We start from the raw sequence: 20,016 nt of genomic DNA on the forward strand, positions 1-20,016 counted from the left end.
CAGGAACTAAGAACGCAAATTTCTGGTCTTTTCGCAATTTTCAGTTATTAGCATGGGAAGATACTGTGCCTTTAAATTAATGCTTAGATTTACCAGCATGCCCCGGTTTCTAGATGTGAGCACAGCAGCGAAATCCCAAATAGCTGCAATCACTAACGCGGACGTGAGGCAGGGAGAGATGCCACCTCTGGGCCTGGGCAGGAGCTCGGGATTTAGGCAAACAGCTGGACCGAGGTGCTCAAAAGGAGCTCGCAACCTCGCTGGGAGCTGCCAGGGCCTTCGGCAGACCTCGGTCAGTCGGGGCTCAGGCCGTGCCCAGGCCGTTCCCTTGCCTGAACTCTGCCGTCTCTCTCCTCCCCCATTTAACCTGCAGCTCTGCGCTAGCTGCAGAGCGTGCTGAGAGGTTTGTACGTTTAAACGCTGCTTTAACAAGTCTCCGCATCATCGTAAAACCCAGAGCCAGCCTTTACGCTTTGGCTTTTTCACGGAGCGAGCCGATTCTCTGTTTTTCCCGCGGGTGCGGTACCGGCCAGTCGTGCCCCGATCCCGCTGGGCTTGGGCTGTGGGGCGAGCGGGGGGCCGGGCTTCAGGCGGCCGAGACGTTTCCAAAGTGTGTAGCTGCTGTCACGTCCCGGGTGCCCCCGCCCAGTTAAGGTGCGACTTCAGGGCTGCATCCCTGCTCGTTTCACCCATCGGACATCGGGACGGAAGGGAGGGCTCCGTCCCGCCAGCCCCTAACGCAGCGTTTTGTCCTTTGCAGGGAGCAGCTGCGGACGATGGCAGACTGAAGCGCGGCGATCAGATTTTAGCAGTTAACGGGGAAGCTTTGGAAGGTGTCACTCACGAGCAAGCTGTAGCCATTCTCAAACGCCAGAAAGGAACCGTCACGTTAACAGTGTTATCGTGAGTGGCATTGCCCTCGCGGAGATAAATAACAATTATTTTAGAACATCAGTCGAGCTATTATAATACTGTTCAGCCCTGAGCAGGATGTAAAGCAAACGGTGGCAGAAATGACTCTGTATTCATCCCGTTGCCAGAATTGCTGATATGCATCTCCAGTTTCATTTAGCCCTCCGCGTTTATCAGTCGGTCTTGCCTGCCTGCCCGCCCTCTCCTGCTTCTGGTGGCTTTGGAGCTTTCTCTGAACAAATTTGATTAGGAAACTTTAAAGAATAATGTCCTTTTTGCTTTATCTATGCATGGGTTTATCCCCACCAGTCTGAACCCCAGTTACAACTGCCGAACCTGGAGTCGGTTCACACACGCAAGAGAATTTGATCATCAGCTGATCTCATCTGATGAGCAGAAATAAATGCTGAGTGACTTGTCATCTCACTCATGATTTACTTATGCTAATTGTCCTTTCAAGTATGCCAGAAAACATTAGCAATGTAATTAAATTACCACTGTTCCAAATGATGAAATATCAAATTCTCCTCTGGGAAATTATTTGTGCTCGGCACAGTAAGTCTGATAGTCAAATGTGAACTTCTCATGTTTATCTCTTTGGGTCGGTCTGTGGAAGTTAGTCAGAGGTAATTACTGTGATGTGTCAATTTGCAGCCTTTAGCATGAAAAATAAACTAGAGGAGAGGGAAATACAATTTTTTAGGCTTTTAAAATATTCGAGCCTTCTCAGATATTGGCGATGCATGAACAGCAACATATCTTCTGTTATTCTAATAATATTTTTAAAGAAGAAGAAATGTGCTGATGCGTGCCGGGGACGTTGCGCACAAAGGCAGTTGTTGTTGTGCCGAGGTGCAGCGTAATTGTTCCTCCCCAAGCTTTAATGATGACAAAAGTTTGCTCCAGTAACGGGACCCGGCAGGTCTAGGAGCGATAGCGAGCCGTCGCCCCTCCGCACGCCGCCTCTACGGCGAGATGGAGTTCATCCGAACCAGCAAACCGTTTCCAGCTCTCCGGGAGTCTCCGCCGGGGCGGGGAGCGCAGGAGGAGGCTTTCCCCGGCGCGGAGGGTGGTTCTTCGTCTGGGTCAGGCTTTGGGGGGAGACCGCTCCGGCAGTGCTGCGGCAGGCGTAGGTGACAACTTCCCCCTCGGGGCAGAGGGCAGGGAAGGAGGCTCCACGCTGCCTTTTTTGCTGCCTCTTTTCTGGTTTGAGCCAAACTGGGGCGACAGGGCCGCAGGGACGAGGTGCGGGAACCTGCCGCCAAAAAGCTAGCACCTTCGTACAGTGTCACAGCCGTTCCTGCGGTGATGATATGACCGCGGCCTAGTGATTTCGCAAATGAATTTGGCAGGCAGATTCACGGTAACGCAAGTCGTTGTGGTTCAATCTTCCTGTGCGGAGGAACCGCGGGGTGTTAGAGGGAGCAGCCCAGCCTGGTTTGGGCTGTTCGGCACAATTCACGATCGTGGCGTAGCAGGGAGAAGCGCAGGCAGGGGGGCGCTTGCAGAATTGGCTGCTCGTTGTATGTGAAAAATCCCTCAAAATAAATGGAACGAGGATTCAAAATCTGTAGTAACTGCGTAACTGCGTAGTACAGGGCTTTTAGCTGGATCGGGTGTCCCCCCCCCCCCCCCCCCCCCCCCCATGGTCTTTGGTGTGAAAGACCATGCACTGCAGTGAGAGGAAACGGCACAACAAGCGAGCTGTGATTAGCGCTCCTCAAAAACGTTCTCCTGATTTCATTTCAAAGTTGTCTTTAACCTCAGGTGGTCACAGAGTGCATTTAGCCTGCTGGCGCCACGTGTGGGTATTCTGTTGGTAGTGCCTGCAGGAGACGCACCGCGGCGCCTGGATTCCCACCGCACTGGTGGAGTCGCCTCGTGAAGTGGCACCTTGATTATAGACACACAAAAATATGTCCAGACATACTGAACTGGAGAATTTTTAACAAACTGCCTTTGGTTGCAAAAGTGCCCCAGGTATCGCAGAAGTTCAGTGCAGGTAGGTGAGATGTGAAGAGGTCCCCTCGAAATGTAATGATTCGTCTGTCTGCTTATGTTTTTATAACCATTACGTTTGTACTCTTAAGATATCGCCACATTTACTCTATGAAGTTTGACGTGGCTGTTTATTCGCCGGTTATGCGCCTACTGTTCATAGACGTAAAGAACAGAATTTACGGGCTGAGATATTTTGCACTTCTCATTGCTCCGAATGGGAGATAACGTTTTCTGCTTCTTGTAATTTGCACTTTGTGTTTTGAATATAGTATTGCCAAAAATCGTATTGCGACTGATTGATAAACCAGTGACCATGCGGCGAAGCGTGTGCTGTATGTACAGGACCAAGTTATATAATGACCTTCGCATTACGCTTGTCTGGGTTGAGGTGCTCTGGTTTGTTCATTTCTGTGCAAGGGAAAAAGCAATTAAATTTCTTGGCTGTATGTTTACGTATATCAGTAAAACGAGACGTTTTATCACTTCCAAAGATTCTAAATAAAGCTCAGTTACATAAGTTATATAAGTAGTGGTGTGTATGTGGTTTGTTTTTTTTTTAATTTAAGTCATTGCTAACGTTTATTGCATGCGATCTCTTTGTCTGCTGTCCCAAGCAGGGCTCGTTGCTCCCTTTCGAGGGGAGGGTGAAGTGCTGTAGCCGTAGGACTGATCAAAGGCTGCGGTGCGGTGACAGCCAGCCCGGTCCCTCGCTCGCCGGTAATACGACTGCGGTGGGGTGAGACTATCGCAGGGAGCCATCCGGGGCACATCTGCCCTCCGTCAGGCAGCTGGCCGCCCAGGCAGGCTGCTCTGGCCGGCGAAGGAGGACTTAACAGGGGAAGCGCCAACAGAACCGGCAAGGCTGAAAGCACGAGGGTGTAACCTGCAGAACGGGGCCAGAGAAAACCAGCGACGAGGCCAAAAGCACCGAGGGGCCATCACGCTGAGCTGAGGAACCCACAGCACCAGGAAGGACGTTTGCAAGAGGAGCGGCTCTGCCGTCAGCACCGTGCAGCCCTCGGGAGGTGCCGCTCACCGCTGTTTTCACTCCTCTGCGCCAGTGAGAGGATTCGGGGCCCGGAGGTGAGGACTCGGTTGTCAGGGCCGTTCCTTCCAGAGGGCACGCGCTGCTCCCAGCGCCTCCTTCCGCTCCGCCGCAGGAAGAGCTGGGAATAGCCTGCAGTTTGCCGTGGTGCCATCCAGGACGATCTTGATGTCCCCGGAGCCCTTTCAGAGGTGGCTGCGTTTCTAGGCCGCTTCTGGCAAGAAACGGGCAAGATGCGGCTAGTGGTCGTCTTCTTCCGAGGGCTGGGATGGAGGTGCTTTTGTGTCCCCACCGCATGAACGAAATGCCTGCCGGTGTTATCGCCGCTGCTGACCGCTGGCCTTTGGCAACGGCCGCGTGGGGCCGGAGGCCGCGATGCTCCGGCCGCTCCGCCAGCCGTGGCGCCGGGGGTCGGGCTGGCCCGGACGGCGGGTCAGCCGCGCGTACTAAGGGGATTGTGACAAATTATACTGCCGCAGAAGGAATCGTAATGCCGCTAAATTCCCTGTAATTAATCAAGTGGCGATTACCACCCTGGAAGTATGACATCTATAGAGCCGGCGGAGGTAATATGATTATGCCGAGATGGAGCAGTTAATGTACCTTCGCCTGAAGGAACCGAAATGAATTAATTTAACATTATACATGTATAAAACATTAGTTTTTACAGTTGGGCTGAGCACTGATATATAATCCCATTACCATCTTTCTCCACGGTTTCACACTTCTATATCCATAATTTAGCTGTATTTACATTCTGTTCAAACATTGTCACGGTCATTGTTTGTCGTCTTAGCCGCAGCGGACGGTTCGTTCTCTAACGCGAGCAAGCCCGTGCCACGGGGCCGGCGCAGCGCGAGCCGCGTCCTGCCGCAGCCCGAACGGCGGAGGGAGGCGGCTGACGCTCGCTTTGCCGCCAGCCCCGGCCGGAGGCGCGCGGGCTCCCTGCAGCCGCAGCAAGCCCGCCCGGGTGGCAGCCGCGGTCCTGCCCGGGCCTGCGCACGGAGGCAACGAAGCAGCAGCGGTGTGAACGCGGCTCAGGCCTGGCAGCGCCGCTGCGGGCCGGGCGCCTCTGGAACCGCTCTGTTAACATGCAAAATTATATCCCTAATCAAAGTAATCCTGCCAGTTAAAACCATGGGGTTTTTTTTTTCCGTCCAGGATGCCCCGGGCGGAGCGTACACACGTGGCTTTTGCTTTCCATCATTTCCTAGGAAATAGGTTTTCTCTCCGAGAGTGCCCTGCTCCTGCCGGCGCCTCCGCAAGCTGCCACGGGGAGGAGGACCGCCGGGAAAGCCGGGCCTTGAGCTTGCGATAGCCTTTTCCAGAAGAAAGCCGTATTTTTGGGGGGAGGGAGGGTGTTACTTGTTTGCACTCTGTGTGTGAATGGTCTCTCCAATCCCATAAAGCCCTTTCTTGGCCTTTTTTTTTTTTTTTTTTTCTTCTAAGCACTTTGACATGCAGCTGTGAGAGGCATCTGTTGCAAATAAGCAGTAAGTGTATGGGGCGAGTTGCTCCTGGCTTTCTGGGCGATCGTTTGCTGCAGGTTCTGGCTTATTTGTACGCAACACAAAAGGAGGCGCTGCAAAGACCTTCCCCTAAAAAGCAGTAAAGGTTAGTTAGATGCCGCAGCACATGTCCTCCTTCCCCCCTTTCCCCCACCATGTGCTTTTTTACAGACTTGTTTCCGTTTGAGGAAAACTGGCACGCCGAAGCTCAGCTGTGTTTTTGCAGCATGAGACGAGCGCAGGAGACTTGGGTAAGGTCTTGTTTTCACAACCTCGGCCCAAAAGTCGGTGTCCGTTGCCCGAAGAACGACTGCCTTTTGCTGGCGGGCGGGAACCTGGTGCCCCCTCCGGGGCCGCGACCCCCTCCCCAACGCCAGGCAGAGCACCTGGGGCTTCTTCCTCCCGCAAGGCCCTGCCCAGCGCCAGCTCGGGCTCCGGCGGGTGGAGAGAGTCGGGCCCCCGCTCCCAGCACAACCTGGGCCTGATTTGCGGGCTTGCGCTGCCCGGCTGCTCGCCGGAAAGCAATTTTCGCCAGTGGAAGCTGCACGCGGGCTCGTTCCCTTCTGAGGCAGTTTTAGTTGTCTTAGTAAATGTATTTGTTTGCTGTTTCTGCCAGATAAGCAAAAAATCAGCGTGCAACTGCTGTTAAAAGCTATTGGCGTTCGCAAAAAAAATCTGTTAACTTGCTGCACTTGGGGGGGAAAGCAGATAAAACCGGGCGATTATTTTGTGGCCAAAATAAGCCACGCGGCTTTCCCTGCGCAGCGGCGCTAGATGGAGCCATCAGCAAAACCTTCCCGGCCCCTGGGCTCCCCGGAGCATCCGCGGCCCCGCTGGCCGGGCTCGGGGCCCGTCGCCCGCCGAGGTGCCCCTGGGGACACCTGCTGCGTCTCCGCTCCCTGCAGGCGATAAACCCGCCTTTGCCCTGGCAGCCTGATCCCGTCTAAAGGTGCTAAATCCTGCTGACGGGCCCCGAGCTGACAAACTGCAAGCTGCCGGCCAGGCCGTTTCCGCCGGAGAAGGCAGCGGGATTGCTTGCCGCGCCGGTGGGAAGGGGGCAGAGAAAGCAGAGCCGGTGGCTTGGTGCACCCTGTGCTTTCACGCAGCCCTGAGCAAGCTGCGGGTGGTTGGGTTTTTTTGCCTCTCTTCTCCCAGCTTTAAGCCCCGCTGGGCTCGTCCCACACCCGCACCTACGGGCTGCAGCTGCGTGGTGGCACCAGCATGGAGACCGGGGCTTTGCCTGGCCGTGGTCTCCACTGCCGCTCGCGAGCAAGGGCGGCATGAGCCTGGGGGAAGCAGTTATTTCGGCTCCTTTTCTGCAACGTGCAAGTTCAAACTGCTCCGGGGGGAGCAGCGCCCGCAGCCCGCTCTCCCAGGCGATGGGTTAAGCTAGACACCTGCCAGGCTTTGCACGAGACGCGTTGCCTTTTACCGCCCGGCGCTAAGCGCAGCGCAGGCTTTCGTCTGCGTTGGCCAGCTCGCCGCGGCCGCACGTTCGGACAAGGTCTCCCGCCACGCGCAGCAAGCTCGGGGACCCCCCGCCTCGCGCCCTGCTCACCCCGATGCTGTCGGTGCTTCGAGCTCTTTGGGGCTTTTTCCTTGCTGTTCACGCAGCCTCTCCTCGCCGGTGCTGCCGTCGCTCGCTCCGGGCCCTGGCAACGACGACGGCTCTAACGAATATTAAGGTGCATTAGCAAGACGAGGCCGGCCACGCAGCAGACGTCAGGAGCTCCTCCTCAATCGTTTCCAACCAAGAGAGGGATACGGTGTCCGTGACCATAAGAAGAGCAGAAAAATCTTGTGCAGGGAATTACGCCTCGTTCTTGGGGCTAGCCAGCTCCTGGCCGGGCCCCGAGATCACCAGATTAGTTTCTTTTCTTGCTGTGACTTAATTGTGCTGTACGGTGCTTGTGTTGGGGATGTGGTTTCCTTGCCTATATTTAGTTTGATATCGGCTGTGACATGCGAGGAGCTAAACTGAGGCTGGCTCTCAGGTGCTCCGTGGCACGGGATCCTGCGGACAATTTTCCACCCATTTTTGTCTCAGTCCGAGGGGCCGTGGTCGTTTCTTGGCTGCTCGGCGCAGCGAAGCCGGCGGAGGAAGGAGGCTGGAAAGCCCAGGGCTGCGCGAGGGGCGACGGACGGGGCTGCACCGTGTCCCGGCTACGTTCAAGTGACTCCTGCAGCCCTGCTCTGCCGCGGCGGCGCAGGGACCCGCACACCCGCGCCTGCCCCTGCTCTCACAGCCAACGTCGGGGTTCCTGCACGGAGCCGAAAGGGGCTTCAGGGAGGGCAGAACCGTCCCAGTTATTTGCAAAGTCACAGACCCCCCCCCCCCCAGAGTAACGAGACCTGTCCCAGGATTGTGCCGAGGGCAGCGTCCGCAGCGGTCCTCTCGCTCGTGCCACGGCGGCCCTCGTCCTCCGCGCAGGATCTCAGCTACACGTTACGTCCGCAGCAAAGCCCAGACGCTCTCCTCCCTCTGGGCCGCAGCAGCAGCAGCAGCCGGCGTTCAAGTCCTCTTTGCGAGCCCGGCTCGTGAGCTGTTCCGGGGGGGCGAACTTTCCTGTGAAAATTGTTGCAAAAACGGTAATGCTGCTCTTTTTTGCTGATGGTCTCGGGTGCAGGAACATAGTCCCTCTTGCCAGCTTTTCCGAAAGAGCCATCGGTGGCTCGCGATGAGGCACCTTGGCCACAAATGCAGAAGTCGCTCCAGGAAGCGGGTGTCTGCACAAGCCCCTTCCCCGGCCTGCAAGCGGAGCGGGGCCCAGCCGCGAGGGCCACCGCGCGCCCCAGCCCGGCGCAGGGTAAGGCGAAACGGGGAGGTGCCTCCCCCAGGGAAAGCGCCCTGCGCCCGTGCCCTGAGCAGGGCAGGCGTAAGGAAAACACGGAGAAAAGTTTAATTCGAATTTATTTACGCATAAAGGGTGTAACTCTAGTTGGGCAGAGCGTTAAAAAGCAAGGCAGACACTCCAGACGGTTATCGCTTCTGACTACAAACATGAAGAAAACAAAAACCGAACCAGACGCTAGATCTCAGTTGAAAACAGCCGAGGCAAAAACCTGGAGGAGGATCTCCTCGGTCCCGCTCTAGGACAGCGAGCCGAGGCGGCCGCGCTTGGAAACAGCTTTGCCCTGTATTGCAAATGCGAGGGAAGAGGAAGAGGCAGTGCCAAAGCGACTGAATCGTATGATGTAAGTTGACTTTACAAACGACCAAAAAAGAGAGTCCAGGATTACTTTCTGCTTTATAACAAAAAAGAAAAACAACTAACTAACGAGCGAGAGCTGCTTTTAGACATGGCAACTAAGTCCTTTTCTATTGTGTCATACCACACACACCATCTCGACAGGACAAGGAACTAATCCATGCCCATGGAAACCTGTGGAAAGCATCCAATAGCTCCTAACGCAATAAAATGCTGGTAATTGGCATTTCTTGGCATAGAAAGAGCAATGAGAGTCTGACGATGTTTGGGAGAGCAGGCACTGAGCCCTCCCTCCCTCTTGTTGGAGGCAGGGGAATGTAAGAAAAAAAAAAATATATATATATATATATATATATATATAAAATCTGCCTCACGTGTAGTTTGCCGATGGTGCTGGACTGACACCCATAGGGCAGCGAGCCTGGCAACAAGTCCCTCTGTGACCCTCCTGGACAATACTGACACATCCTGGAAAGGGAATCGGTTGCGATCCTTGTTTCTCGTGCTGTGGCTGGGATAACTCAATACATCATGTTGTGCCTGAGCATCGCATGTCCTGACGCGCCGTGCACGGCTGCGCGCTGCGTTTCCTGGTTAACTCAAACTTAATTAGAAAAGATAAGAGCCATATGGTAATTCAGAGTACAGGCAAAACAAGGTCTGTTTGTTGGGATCTGGTGCATTCAAATATTTTCCTAGAGCATTAATTTTTAATTCTTGCATCAGACCCACATAAGCCATCATAAATAGGATTTTATACTTTACATAATCCATCCAGCTTGTATTTGTTGTTACATATACCGAATAATCGCTGTCTGCTGTTACATACAGAAGGTCTAATAATAAATATTAGGACACAAACTTACACGTTAAATGAGATACAGTTAAGTAGTTGATTAAAAAGAATGCCATAATCTAAGGGTACCAAAAATAAGTATTGCTTCTGTAATGTGCTTTTCTTTTTTGTTTTGGCCACGCACCTGCCAAAACTGTGCTGGGAGGGGCACGTAGCAGAGCTCAGCGTTAACTTCAGGACTGACTGTTAATAAAAGGCAATCCAGCAGTCTGACTCTCCGAAACAGTATTCGAGTCATTCATCGCACTATGCATAGATTAAGGCTAAATAAGCAGGCTTAATGCAGCAAATTATACATTAAGGATGTATGCAAATAAGTGACAAAGTTCGTCCTCGCTGTGAGTCTAGGAATCGGTGAGCTTGGCCACAGTCACCGCCTTTTCAACCGGGAGCGCGGTTGTCGGAAGAATGAGCTATTTGTTACCCGTTCCCGCTGCTGACGAGTCCGTCTTTCCATTTCCGTCATTCGGAGGCGGCCTGGCTCTGCTCCGCGTGGGCTCGCAGGAGCGCTGCGATTTCCACGTGGGCAGATCGCTGCGCCAGAGACAGCGCCGAGTTACCATCCTGCCAGAAGGGAGGAGAAAAGGGATTTACCGTGCAAATCTTCAAATTTCACATCTTGCATTTTTGGACAGCTTAGACCTAATTAAGCTGCAGTTTGAGCGGTAGCGCCACTGCACTAGAAGGAACTGGCCCAATGTTTCATCACGTCAAAATGCTATTGTATGAAAATAGGAGAAAATGGCATTCGAAATCCAGGATTTCCTTCCTTTTTGGCTGCTCTTGGGAAGCGGGTCGTGGGGCAGGGGACCCACATGCGACCGCGCGTTTGCAAGCCAGCCGGCACCCTCCGCGGCCGAGGTTGCCGGAGGGAGCCAAGGGAGCCCCGGCCCATTCCCGCGTCCCTCCGCGAGGCCGTGGGAGCCAGCCTCCCCTCGCAGCCACCGCTCCCGGCTCCTCCGCTGGCCACGTGAGTCACGGTGGGCTTCCTCATCTATTTTTTTATGAAATCCCCACAGATCGCAATGACAGCGAGCCAGTTCCCCTTGCTCAGAGACAACGCTGGTGATTTATGTTCTAAAACCCCTTTAATACACCCAGCTCTGCAGCAAACTGCTGAGGCTTCCTGGCCGCGCTAAGGGAGGCCGGGTTAGCACTTCACGCGGGTGATGAGACATTTTCTTCTTAACTCCAGCATACAGCTAGCCATGCACCCGTTTAGTTAGTTAAAAACTTCCTTCCCTGGAGTTAATCTCCAGAGTGTTTTAAAATGAACAACTGCTCTGCAAATCTTCCAGCATGATTTCAGGCCTTAACCGGACCTGCGCAAAATACATCTCGGCAGCGTCTTGCCCTGTTCCTGGTGCCATCGGCAACGGCTCTTTTCTGTTAAGCAATGCAGGACTAAGACAAAAAAAAAAAAAAATTGCAGTTGAACTGGACTACAGCTGCATAAACATAAACGTAACCACGTGGCCTGTCGCCATTAACCTGCACGGGAGGAATATGTAGATCTGCCCGTTCCCGGTCCTGCCAATAAATCGATGTCCCACGCTTTCCCGCTAGCAAAGTGTCACTTTTCTGTAAGAGGTGTTATTAAATGCATCCCAAAGGTCCTGGGCTTGTTAGGAGACAAGGTAGCACTCGCCTCTCCCTGCTTCAACCCAGCCGAAGCAGCATGGCTTTATCCCCATGAGAACAATTTACTCTCTCATATTAATTGCATTAACCAGAAGGCAAGATACTGATACTAATTTGCACTCTTCTCAGCCCGTAAACAGGCAGGGAACTGAATTATTGCCTCAGGTTGTTGCCTACCCTAAGAAAATGCTTTTCTTTTAGGCTTCAGTGGTTGTCGCCTTACATCACCGTCCCAGCGTGCCGTCCAACAGACAGGCTCCAGGGAGCAGGCCCTCGCCAGGAATTGCATGTTAGTTATGTTTTCAGCCAGGAATTAGCTATTACCAGGACCCCCCCAAACCATGCTCCCATGAATAACGCTGCAACATCTATGTTTTTGCTGCGACTTGAGGCAGCTGTTCCACGACCAAAGTGGGATTTTGGATGGAGGGAGTCAGACGCCAGCCAAAGCCCCCGGCTGCTCTCTGCTGTACCCTCCTGCTCCTCTTCGGAGGATGACAGCACGCGGCCACATGGGTGACATGTCCCCAGACTCGCTGCCACCACGCAGGGCCCCTCCTGCCCTGCCCTTGCAGCAGCCAGGCTGAGAGTATCATTCTTCTCCATAGCAAGTTGCCTCCAAATATTGCTATTAGCTGTTTTGAAATTTCCTGGAAAACTAAACATCTGTTCAATCCATTTTTAATCTTTTCTTTTGTTCTCTCTTTGCTAGAAGAGTTGCCAGATGGGTTTACTACATGACTTGCCTGTGTCTCACTTCTCCATTAAGACCAGCTCGTTTCTGCACAGTACTTTTTCTGCTTGTACATTGTACTCTGAATAATCATAGATATCAATATGATAATAAATAATATGATTTTTTTTGTTCTGCCTGTGCAGCTCAGCGCACAGCACATTGTTGGCCAATGAGTAGGGCTCACAGGCATAGCAACAGGAAACTGTAAGGTGCATTATTATTAGCTCCTGTTTGGTAGTTTCTGTGGGCTTTCTTTGTAGCAATGTTTAGAAATAAAGCTACATGAAAGCATGCATCTCTGGTAGTTACAAGGGTTCATTTATGGGGATATAATGTAGCTGCTTAGTCTGTTTTGGTCATTAAGATGAAATAGGATTTAACCACCATATGGAAGAGCTTCCCCAACACTCTTGTTTGCATTAGAGTTTAAGTAGATGAAGTGCAGAGAAACATTTTTCTTTTCCCCTCTCTGAGTTATCTCAGGCTAGGAGCAGTCTGGGTCTCAATTACCAGATGTCAAGGGCAGGGTGAGTTACATTTTTTTCCTTTTGTGGGTGGGTTTCAGTTCTGAGGAGAGAATTAATTGCTTCTAATTTCTTGGAGCTGAAGCTCTGTTGATTCCAGATGTCCAGGATTTCTTTTTTTTTTTTTTTTTTTTTAAGGTTTATATGAATTCCCTTCCATTCCCTCCTCACATCTGCCTGGATTCCGCTTTGTTACGCCAGTATTTGACGATCTGTGATGATGTTTTCAAGTTCACGTGGTTTGTCCTCGCCCTTTGGGTCTGTGCTTTCAAAGGGGACACTGGTGGCATCCCATGCCTCCCAGCGTTCCACCCCGGCATGGTCTTTTCTCAGCCCGGGGTGATATGGGTGAGTCTCAACCCTTCCTTACAAAAAGAGAAACATCCTAAGCAATGAGGGACGTGCCTGCAAGCCAGGTGGTATTTGAAGGGACCAAGACCCAGGCTTGCACTTTTTTCTTGCAGGTGCTCTTGCATCGGCTAGAGCTGGGATATGGGACGCTGCTGTGATTTACCCGTATTCTCTGTTTTATTCCCAGCTTACCTTATCCGTCCGCGTGACGTCGCAGCCGGGCTGGGCGAGGAGGAGCCTCACGATGTCCGCGTTGCCTTGCCGGCAGGCCACCATCAGTGCCGTGGTCCCCTGCTCATCTGGCAGGTTGACGTCGGCCTGGCAGGACAGCAAGGCTTTTACCATGTCCTCCCGGTCATGGCTGACACCGAGCATGAGGGCCGTCTGGCCGCCCTGGAAACAGCACGGTGACAGACTGAGCAGGACTTACCACCGGAGAGATCCCTCTGGTTTATAGGAATAACTGCTTTCCCGCAGCGCAGCTAGGCCGCCTGCTGTCCAGCTGCTCCGACATGCAGCAGGTCCCCCTAACTCCTGCTGAATGGGACTTTGAATTAGGCTTATAATTACCTTTATAGCCATTCAGAAAATGCCTTTTAGACTGGAAGCGCTGCATAAGCATACCATCATCTTTAAGATTTACATCTGGGAAATTATGATTCAATGATAGTGCACCATGAAATCTGGCACTGCTGGGCACCAGGGTTATGCAGCCCTGAGAGTTCGCCCCAAACAGCTTCTCTCCTTAGCAAAATTTTCACCTTGCTTTTGTTTCTTAATTTTATTTACAACTTGCTTCCCTTCTCAGAGAGCTGTTGGATGTCAAAAAAGCTGTGAGCTCCTCAACAGCGGTTGCCTCCGTTCCCGTGGGTGCCAGGCTCATCCTGCAGTGATCCCAGAAAAGGAGTGGTGAGCGCAGCCCTGCATGCCGCTGGGCTGCTCTGCGTCCCACAGGGTTTTAATTAGCAGCAGAGAGATGGCATCTCACGCGCCAGGACTGAGAAGCTGCCCTGCCATGGCCAGGGAAGTCTGGAGGGTTTAATTAATCGCAATGGACTGGGCAATTTAGCTGAACGTGCTTTTATAACTTATGGGAAACCAGTGACTCCAACACGGTATGTACCACTGAGTCTCGGTTTCATGCTGTATGTTCACTATAAGTAACACGAATTATATCCCCCCTAAAGATCTCTATGGGGGTATGATTATGAGGGAAATTATTCCTATTGTGCTGAGCCACAGTTTGAATTAACAGTCATACAACACACTGCTGCTTATGAGCCAAGCTCTTCTATCCACTCAGCTTTCATTCAGTCCTCAACAAAAGTGCCCCAAAGTTGTCTTGCTGGGGCAAACCTTCAAGCTGTCATTCCAGCTGCCCTGACTGTGAGAATAGCAGGAGTTTGCCCATTAGAATCGCAAAGAGGAAGAGGCTGGACTACGTTCCCGTACCTGGCTTGCTCGTATGTTCACGTTTCCTGCCATCAGCAGCTTCATCACCACCTCCATGTCCTCACAGGTCTCGGCGGAGGCCAGCGGGGTGATCATCACGGCGGTGTACCCAGCTTTGTTAGGGCGGTCCACATCGCATACCCCTGGGGAAGAGAGAGAGACATTCCCCTTCACATGCAGATGCATGGAGAAAAGCAAGGTTTAGTCCCATGACAAACTGTCCGTGACCTCATCCAATGCAGTGTCGCAGACGTCTTTCAAGTCAAGGAAAAAGGCAATGGGAGTTTCCTCAGCTATACAGGGCTGAGCCTTATCGGCATTAAATCTCTATTTATTAAGGATCTAGCAAGCACAGTGTTAAAGGCCCTTGCGTACTATACATTGCTACATCTAATTATAATTGCTGAGGTCAACTTAGCAATTAATTTTGATGACCATAACCAAATTTTATCCTGGATTAAAAAAAAAGATAATTTATGCTTTGGGCATGTGGCCAGTTGTGGAATTGGTGTGCTATTTGTTTTAACTCCTGAACTGGGGGAACAGCAGAAAAATGAATGGGTCACCTCATGGGTGGGGTAAATCTGATTTTCCCAAGTTTCTCTCATAACTTGGTTTCAGTAATATCAGCTCTGAAGAGCTCCAGAGCCATTTTTGGGGTTCTGTTCCTCTTGGTCGGCCCATAATTGGGGAATTTGCTACCTAAGACACTATAACTTACATAGTGCTACTGATTGATAGCATCCTAACAAGAAGCAATAAAGTTTCTTACCGGATAGCTTTCTATGCTGAACTTGTTGGGAAAAAAAAAAAACCTTATCTCTTTTTATAAACCAGGATTTGGAGGTCTGATTGTTAATAGATTTAATTTCCAGGAGAGGCCCTTCCTTTTGCAGTAGGGCTGTCAGATATAACCCCAGATAATCATGTAAGACAGCAGTGAATTTCACAGTAAAATGCTTTACAGTTTTTGCTCTAAAGGTTTTCTCTCATACTGCTCTGAAGTGCTCTATTTTTTTTTTCAGTTGAAGAGCTTATTTTCAATTATAAGCATCACACTGGCAAATTCTCTTAAGAAATACATTGCTTCCAGTGTTTTAGAGTGAGCTTTTATGTTCTGGGCACTGCAGATTAGAAATGAACTGTGTCTAATCTAAGAACACACAATTTTAATGTTGCCCTTTGAACTTTGTTGCTTCGGGCATTTAGCGAAAGAAAAGAACAAACTTCTCCCGATGTCCCGAGGCTGTTTGGAAGCCTGTGACAACAATTGGTTTATAGATGTGTATGATAATATGCCATTTTCCTAACATTTAACAGATTGTCTCGCCAAGGAAAGAAGGCCAAAGCGTCTTTATTCCTTCTGAAAGCGCTTGCATTTTTCCCCCTCCCCAACAGAATCTCTGCTGAAAGCATCATTCTTTACAATAGGAGCTAAAAGTTCACTCAGTTAAAACGTGGTTTGTTCGCAGGGCTCCCACGACAGCCCGCCTGTGCCTCGCGGCAAGACCCTGGGGTGGCTGCCCCTACCTGTGTCTAGCAGCAGCTTTGCAACGGGGAAGTTGGAGTGGGAGACGCTGTAGTGGAGCGCGGTATTCCCGTTCCCGTCAGCCAGGTTCACGACTGCCTCCAGGAGCTGTGGATGGGCTGCCCCAAGAGCTTTGAGATAGGCTGCGACGGCGTCAGGGCTGGAGGATTTCCGGCTCGACACGCGGAACCACTCCTGGGAGACGGCGCACGGGATGCGGCCCTGCAAACGCCACCGTCGCCCTGTTACAGTCGGGTCGGGGTACCTGATACACGGTTCTGCAAGTGCCACCGTTGCCCCATTACGGCTGGGCCATGATTTGAGTCCCAGCACTCCAGACCTGGCTTCTCATTTCCCATATAATTTCCCAGCTCCACAGCTGCAAAATGAATCCATGCCCCTCGCAGCAATACTTCTCCTGGCCGTGATGCTCAACTGGGACACCAACATCAGCTGGGCATCTGCATGGGCCATCTCATGCTGGACCCTCTCCCTGCTTGCCCTCCCCTATTGCAGCATTTTAGGAAGATAGCTCTAACCTTTCTCCTAAATTAGTTCTCCAGACTCCTGCTTCCTCCTGTCCAAATGGAAAAATTGTTAACAATGACGTTTTCACCTACAAACTGCTCTACTAGGTCAAACCTAGAAGAATCTGCTGTGACTGTTGTCCTGCAGGGACGACAGATGCTGGAAATCTGCCCAGGTCTCTGCCCCCTGCTGCTTCATCCTATGCCCTGGCATCCCCCCACCAGCGTTTAGCACGTGGGATGGGTTTTGTGATTACTCTTAAAACTGAAGAGGGAAAGGAATTTCCTGTGGGAACTTGGATAAGTTAGCAGAGAAAGCTTCCCCCCCCCCCCTTTTTTTCCCAACTCGGAGGTCACCTTGACCCTTTCTCCTTACAAAGCTGTCCCTGGCATGGTAGGATATGCTCTGCAGCGTGCGGCTAGGATAGTCTTACTGATTAAATGTAACAGAAACTGGGAACTGCATCTGAAATTTGATTGAAATATATCCATACCAGATGCTCGTCGCTTGGAGGCTTTGTTTCTGAGAGGTGTTTGCTGAGTAGCTGGCAGTCAGTAAGGAAATCTTCAGAGGGTTTGCATCTAAAGAGAAAATATTTTGGTAAATCCATCATAAAACCAAACTATGTGGCACTGGAACAGGAAGGATAATGTGCAGTATAAATGTTTAGGTCAGAATAATTTAAACACTTATTTAAATGCTTAACTTCATGTACTTCATTGAAGTTGTCCCCTTGATTAGAATCAGATTTTAGGTACAAAGTTAAGCACTTACTCTAACTATTTGCAAGTCCAGAATCTCAGATCTGTAAGACCAACCTCAGCTTTTACCACAATCCTTAAAATCGAAAAGAAAAATCTCAACAATTTATTCCTGAATCTGCAAAGAAAATTCCTGAGAAACTTGACTTTGGGTGTGGTGGTGGTGGTGGAAATGAGCTAATTCACCCAAATATGACTCACTTTGCCTTTTCCATAATCAAGTATAGGGCCTGAATCAATCCTCATTAGATTCTGTACTAACTCAAAAACATTTAGCTTTTCAAAGCCTTTTCCCATGTGTACAAAAGTCCACATTTCTCCTTTCTCTTCAAAAATGACTAATTTTGCTGACAATGGGATGTCAGGTTCTTTCACTGAAGCTTCAAATCCAAATTACTGCTAGCTGATATTCGTTGCTGAACGTTGCTAATACAGACCGTTACAGCGGTTTTGGGATTACCTGTCAGTCCCATGCTGCATGCTGGCCATCACCGTCACCGCTGGCTCCTCCAGCCCGTCGTCCCTGCGTCCCTCATGCAGGGAGGGCCCCAAGGCAGCGGGATCGCTCTCGCTCACAGCTTTTGGCTGTCTGTGCTCTGAATCATCCAATTTTTTCTCTCTCTCACTGTCCGAATCCCCTTCTGACGGGCTGTCTTCGCAACTTGTGTCTTCACTTGAGGTCGTTTCATAACTAATTGAGGACACCAAATGTTATTCACTCCTCCTTCCCTGCCCGCAACTACAGGGCCTGAGCCAAGGCTCATTGAAGACACCCATTGACTCCAATGGGCCTTGGATGAAGCCCAGAGTGCTAGTCATGTTAAAATGTTAGAACTACATCCAAACTTTTTTTTTTTTTTTTTGCTTCTTAAGCCAGTAGGAACATGAGAGAAGCAGTTAAGATTAGGAGCAGGCAATATTACTTCAAGGGTTACTCGATTCATTTGCACTGACATCCACAGAGGGGGAAGCGGTGGGTGAGCCCTGGGCAGGCGCTGTGTGGTCCCAGGTGGAGCTGGTGGCGCGCCGTGCCTGGGGCAGCAGCAAGACATATGGTCCCTCCAGGGCAACGTGGGACACGCCTTATGGTTGCAACCTGGAGGACCTCTGGGCAAACTGTGCTTGCAGTTCCCATGCAGATCTGAGCCTGCCATTCCAGCAGCCCTGCTTTAGCGAGACCTCTCTTTTGGTTATCTAAAAGCATTAACAACAGTAATATCTTGCATGAGACAGAACCTTTAATTCTCAGGGATTCCAAAACTAATCAAGATTCCTCTACTTACTACAACTTGTATCTGCTTCAGTGGCTGTTAGTAGAAGAAGCTCTACTCAACAAAAGTGAGTAAAAACTGATATATTGAACAGCAGTAACCACAGAGCTGGGAAGAGGGGGAAGAAGTATGTGAGCAGAAACCAGCATTCAAACTTGCACACATAATAGTGTGCATAACGAAGGGGAGGTGAAACGCCTCCTGCCCTCCTCAGTGCCAACACACGTATTCCTCGCTAGAAGATGTCCTAGTGCCACAGTTAGAGATGCATCTACACCACATGTTGCATGCCTAGTTAGCTGAGACCACCACAACAGCACGGCAGGGCAGGTGAACCACCCCATGTCTGCACCTGTGCTGCCGCATTGCCCCTGCTATCATCCCCCGTGCTAGCTAACCATAAGGGAAAGAAATCAAAAGCCAAAGAGAATTAGATACTTGAATACACAGGGGACTGGGTGTCCAAGCAGAAACTTAACATATGGGTCTCCTTCACCCCAAGGTAATTCCTCATCTACTGAATTCGCCTTTCCTCAGTCCCTGAACCAACCACTCCTTCACCTGCTACAGAACTACCTCTAGCTGTGACTGCAGTCAGCTAAACGGTCTCATTTATTTCAGCAGGAATCACCTCCAAGCTGGGGATCACAAGAAGGCCAAGTCTCAGCTCAGTTCTTAGTGAACTTAGTTCACTAGTTTTTAGTTCACTTAATTTTGCATAAAACTGTCCACTTCCCAAGGGGCGTTAATTAGTACATTTGTTGGCTGTCCCCACAGCGTGCAGGTGGGCAGACTAACTCTCCCTGCATCCGCCTGGAGGCAGGTCAGGGGCAGCTTGTGGAGGTTTGCACCATGCCTGCCCAGGCCATGCAGACCTCATCCAAAACCCACCACAGTTCATGGGAATCCTCCCACTGACTTGCTTGGGTTTTGGATGAAGCCCCAAAAGATTGGTGAGCAGAGAAGTCTCTAGGGATGTCCCTCGGTCCTCTATAAACACTGATGTCCCGGTCTTTTCTACGGGGTTACTTACAGGTTATCAGTACTGGATTAAAGAAGGGAGAAAAGAGGCTCCATTTCAAACGGCCTTTTAATCAAGAGATTTGGAGGGGGAGAAAAGAAAAAAAGAATGACTTCTTCAGCAATACAGATGACATGACATGTTAGAAAGGCAGTTTTATCTTCTTAACTGATGCTTACCCACCATTTACCCCAACAAACTGAAGATTCTTTTTGGTCCCATTGCCTTCTGCATGGAAACCATAACTTTTCTTTTTCATGATAGATTTAAGACTTGTGGTTGGAGAGATTTCTAGCAAAATACAAAATAATAGATTAAATAAGCAGATGTGACATAATTATCAATGATTATTCTCAACCTGTAGTAACAAATTACAAATCATAATAGTAAGCATGTAACTTGATCTTATAAGATTCCTTCTATATTCTGCAGAACTACTAATGCATCTGGACACGGTCTGAACCTGCCTTGCTATCTTTAAGATAAGGACCTCAAACATCTTCAAGTGCCTGGGAATATAAGGCAAGTGGCTGAAAATCATATGCAGGTTCTGTGAACAGCAACAGGCTTTACTCTCATAATAATGTCTTCTGAGGATTCAGAAAACATTGTATTTTCAATATTGATGCTATGGAGGTTTCTGCCCAGCACCTCTCCTATAATACTATAAGG

General features: G+C 50.5%; 2 protein-coding genes across 10 annotated transcripts in view; one reads left to right on the forward strand and one right to left on the reverse strand.

The window, feature by feature from the left end:
- The window catches only part of PATJ (PATJ crumbs cell polarity complex component), a 161,838-nt gene extending 158,399 nt beyond the window's left edge, over window positions 1-3,439 (forward strand). For all 4 annotated transcript variants that reach the window (XM_068953372.1, XM_068953369.1, XM_068953373.1 and 1 more), the window contains one exon: window positions 761-3,439. In XM_068953372.1, coding sequence (XP_068809473.1) covers window positions 761-907 — 147 coding nt within the window. In that variant the 3' untranslated portion in view covers window positions 908-3,439. The remainder of the gene's footprint in view (window positions 1-760) is intronic.
- A 4,921-nt stretch (window positions 3,440-8,360) lies between these two features.
- The window catches only part of KANK4 (KN motif and ankyrin repeat domains 4), a 46,035-nt gene continuing 34,379 nt past the window's right edge, over window positions 8,361-20,016 (reverse strand). For all 6 annotated transcript variants that reach the window (XM_068953383.1, XM_068953384.1, XM_068953387.1 and 3 more), the window contains 7 exons: window positions 19,524-19,635; window positions 17,513-17,743; window positions 16,785-16,872; window positions 15,766-15,985; window positions 14,236-14,378; window positions 12,976-13,176; window positions 8,361-10,095 (listed from right to left, as the gene is read on the reverse strand). In XM_068953383.1, the coding sequence (XP_068809484.1) occupies window positions 9,994-10,095; window positions 12,976-13,176; window positions 14,236-14,378; window positions 15,766-15,985; window positions 16,785-16,872; window positions 17,513-17,743; window positions 19,524-19,635 (1,097 nt within the window). In that variant the 3' untranslated portion in view covers window positions 8,361-9,993. The remainder of the gene's footprint in view (window positions 10,096-12,975; window positions 13,177-14,235; window positions 14,379-15,765; window positions 15,986-16,784; window positions 16,873-17,512; window positions 17,744-19,523; window positions 19,636-20,016) is intronic.

This window comes from Struthio camelus, chromosome 8 (assembly GCF_040807025.1).
Source record: "Struthio camelus isolate bStrCam1 chromosome 8, bStrCam1.hap1, whole genome shotgun sequence".
NCBI lineage: Eukaryota > Metazoa > Chordata > Aves > Struthioniformes > Struthionidae > Struthio > Struthio camelus.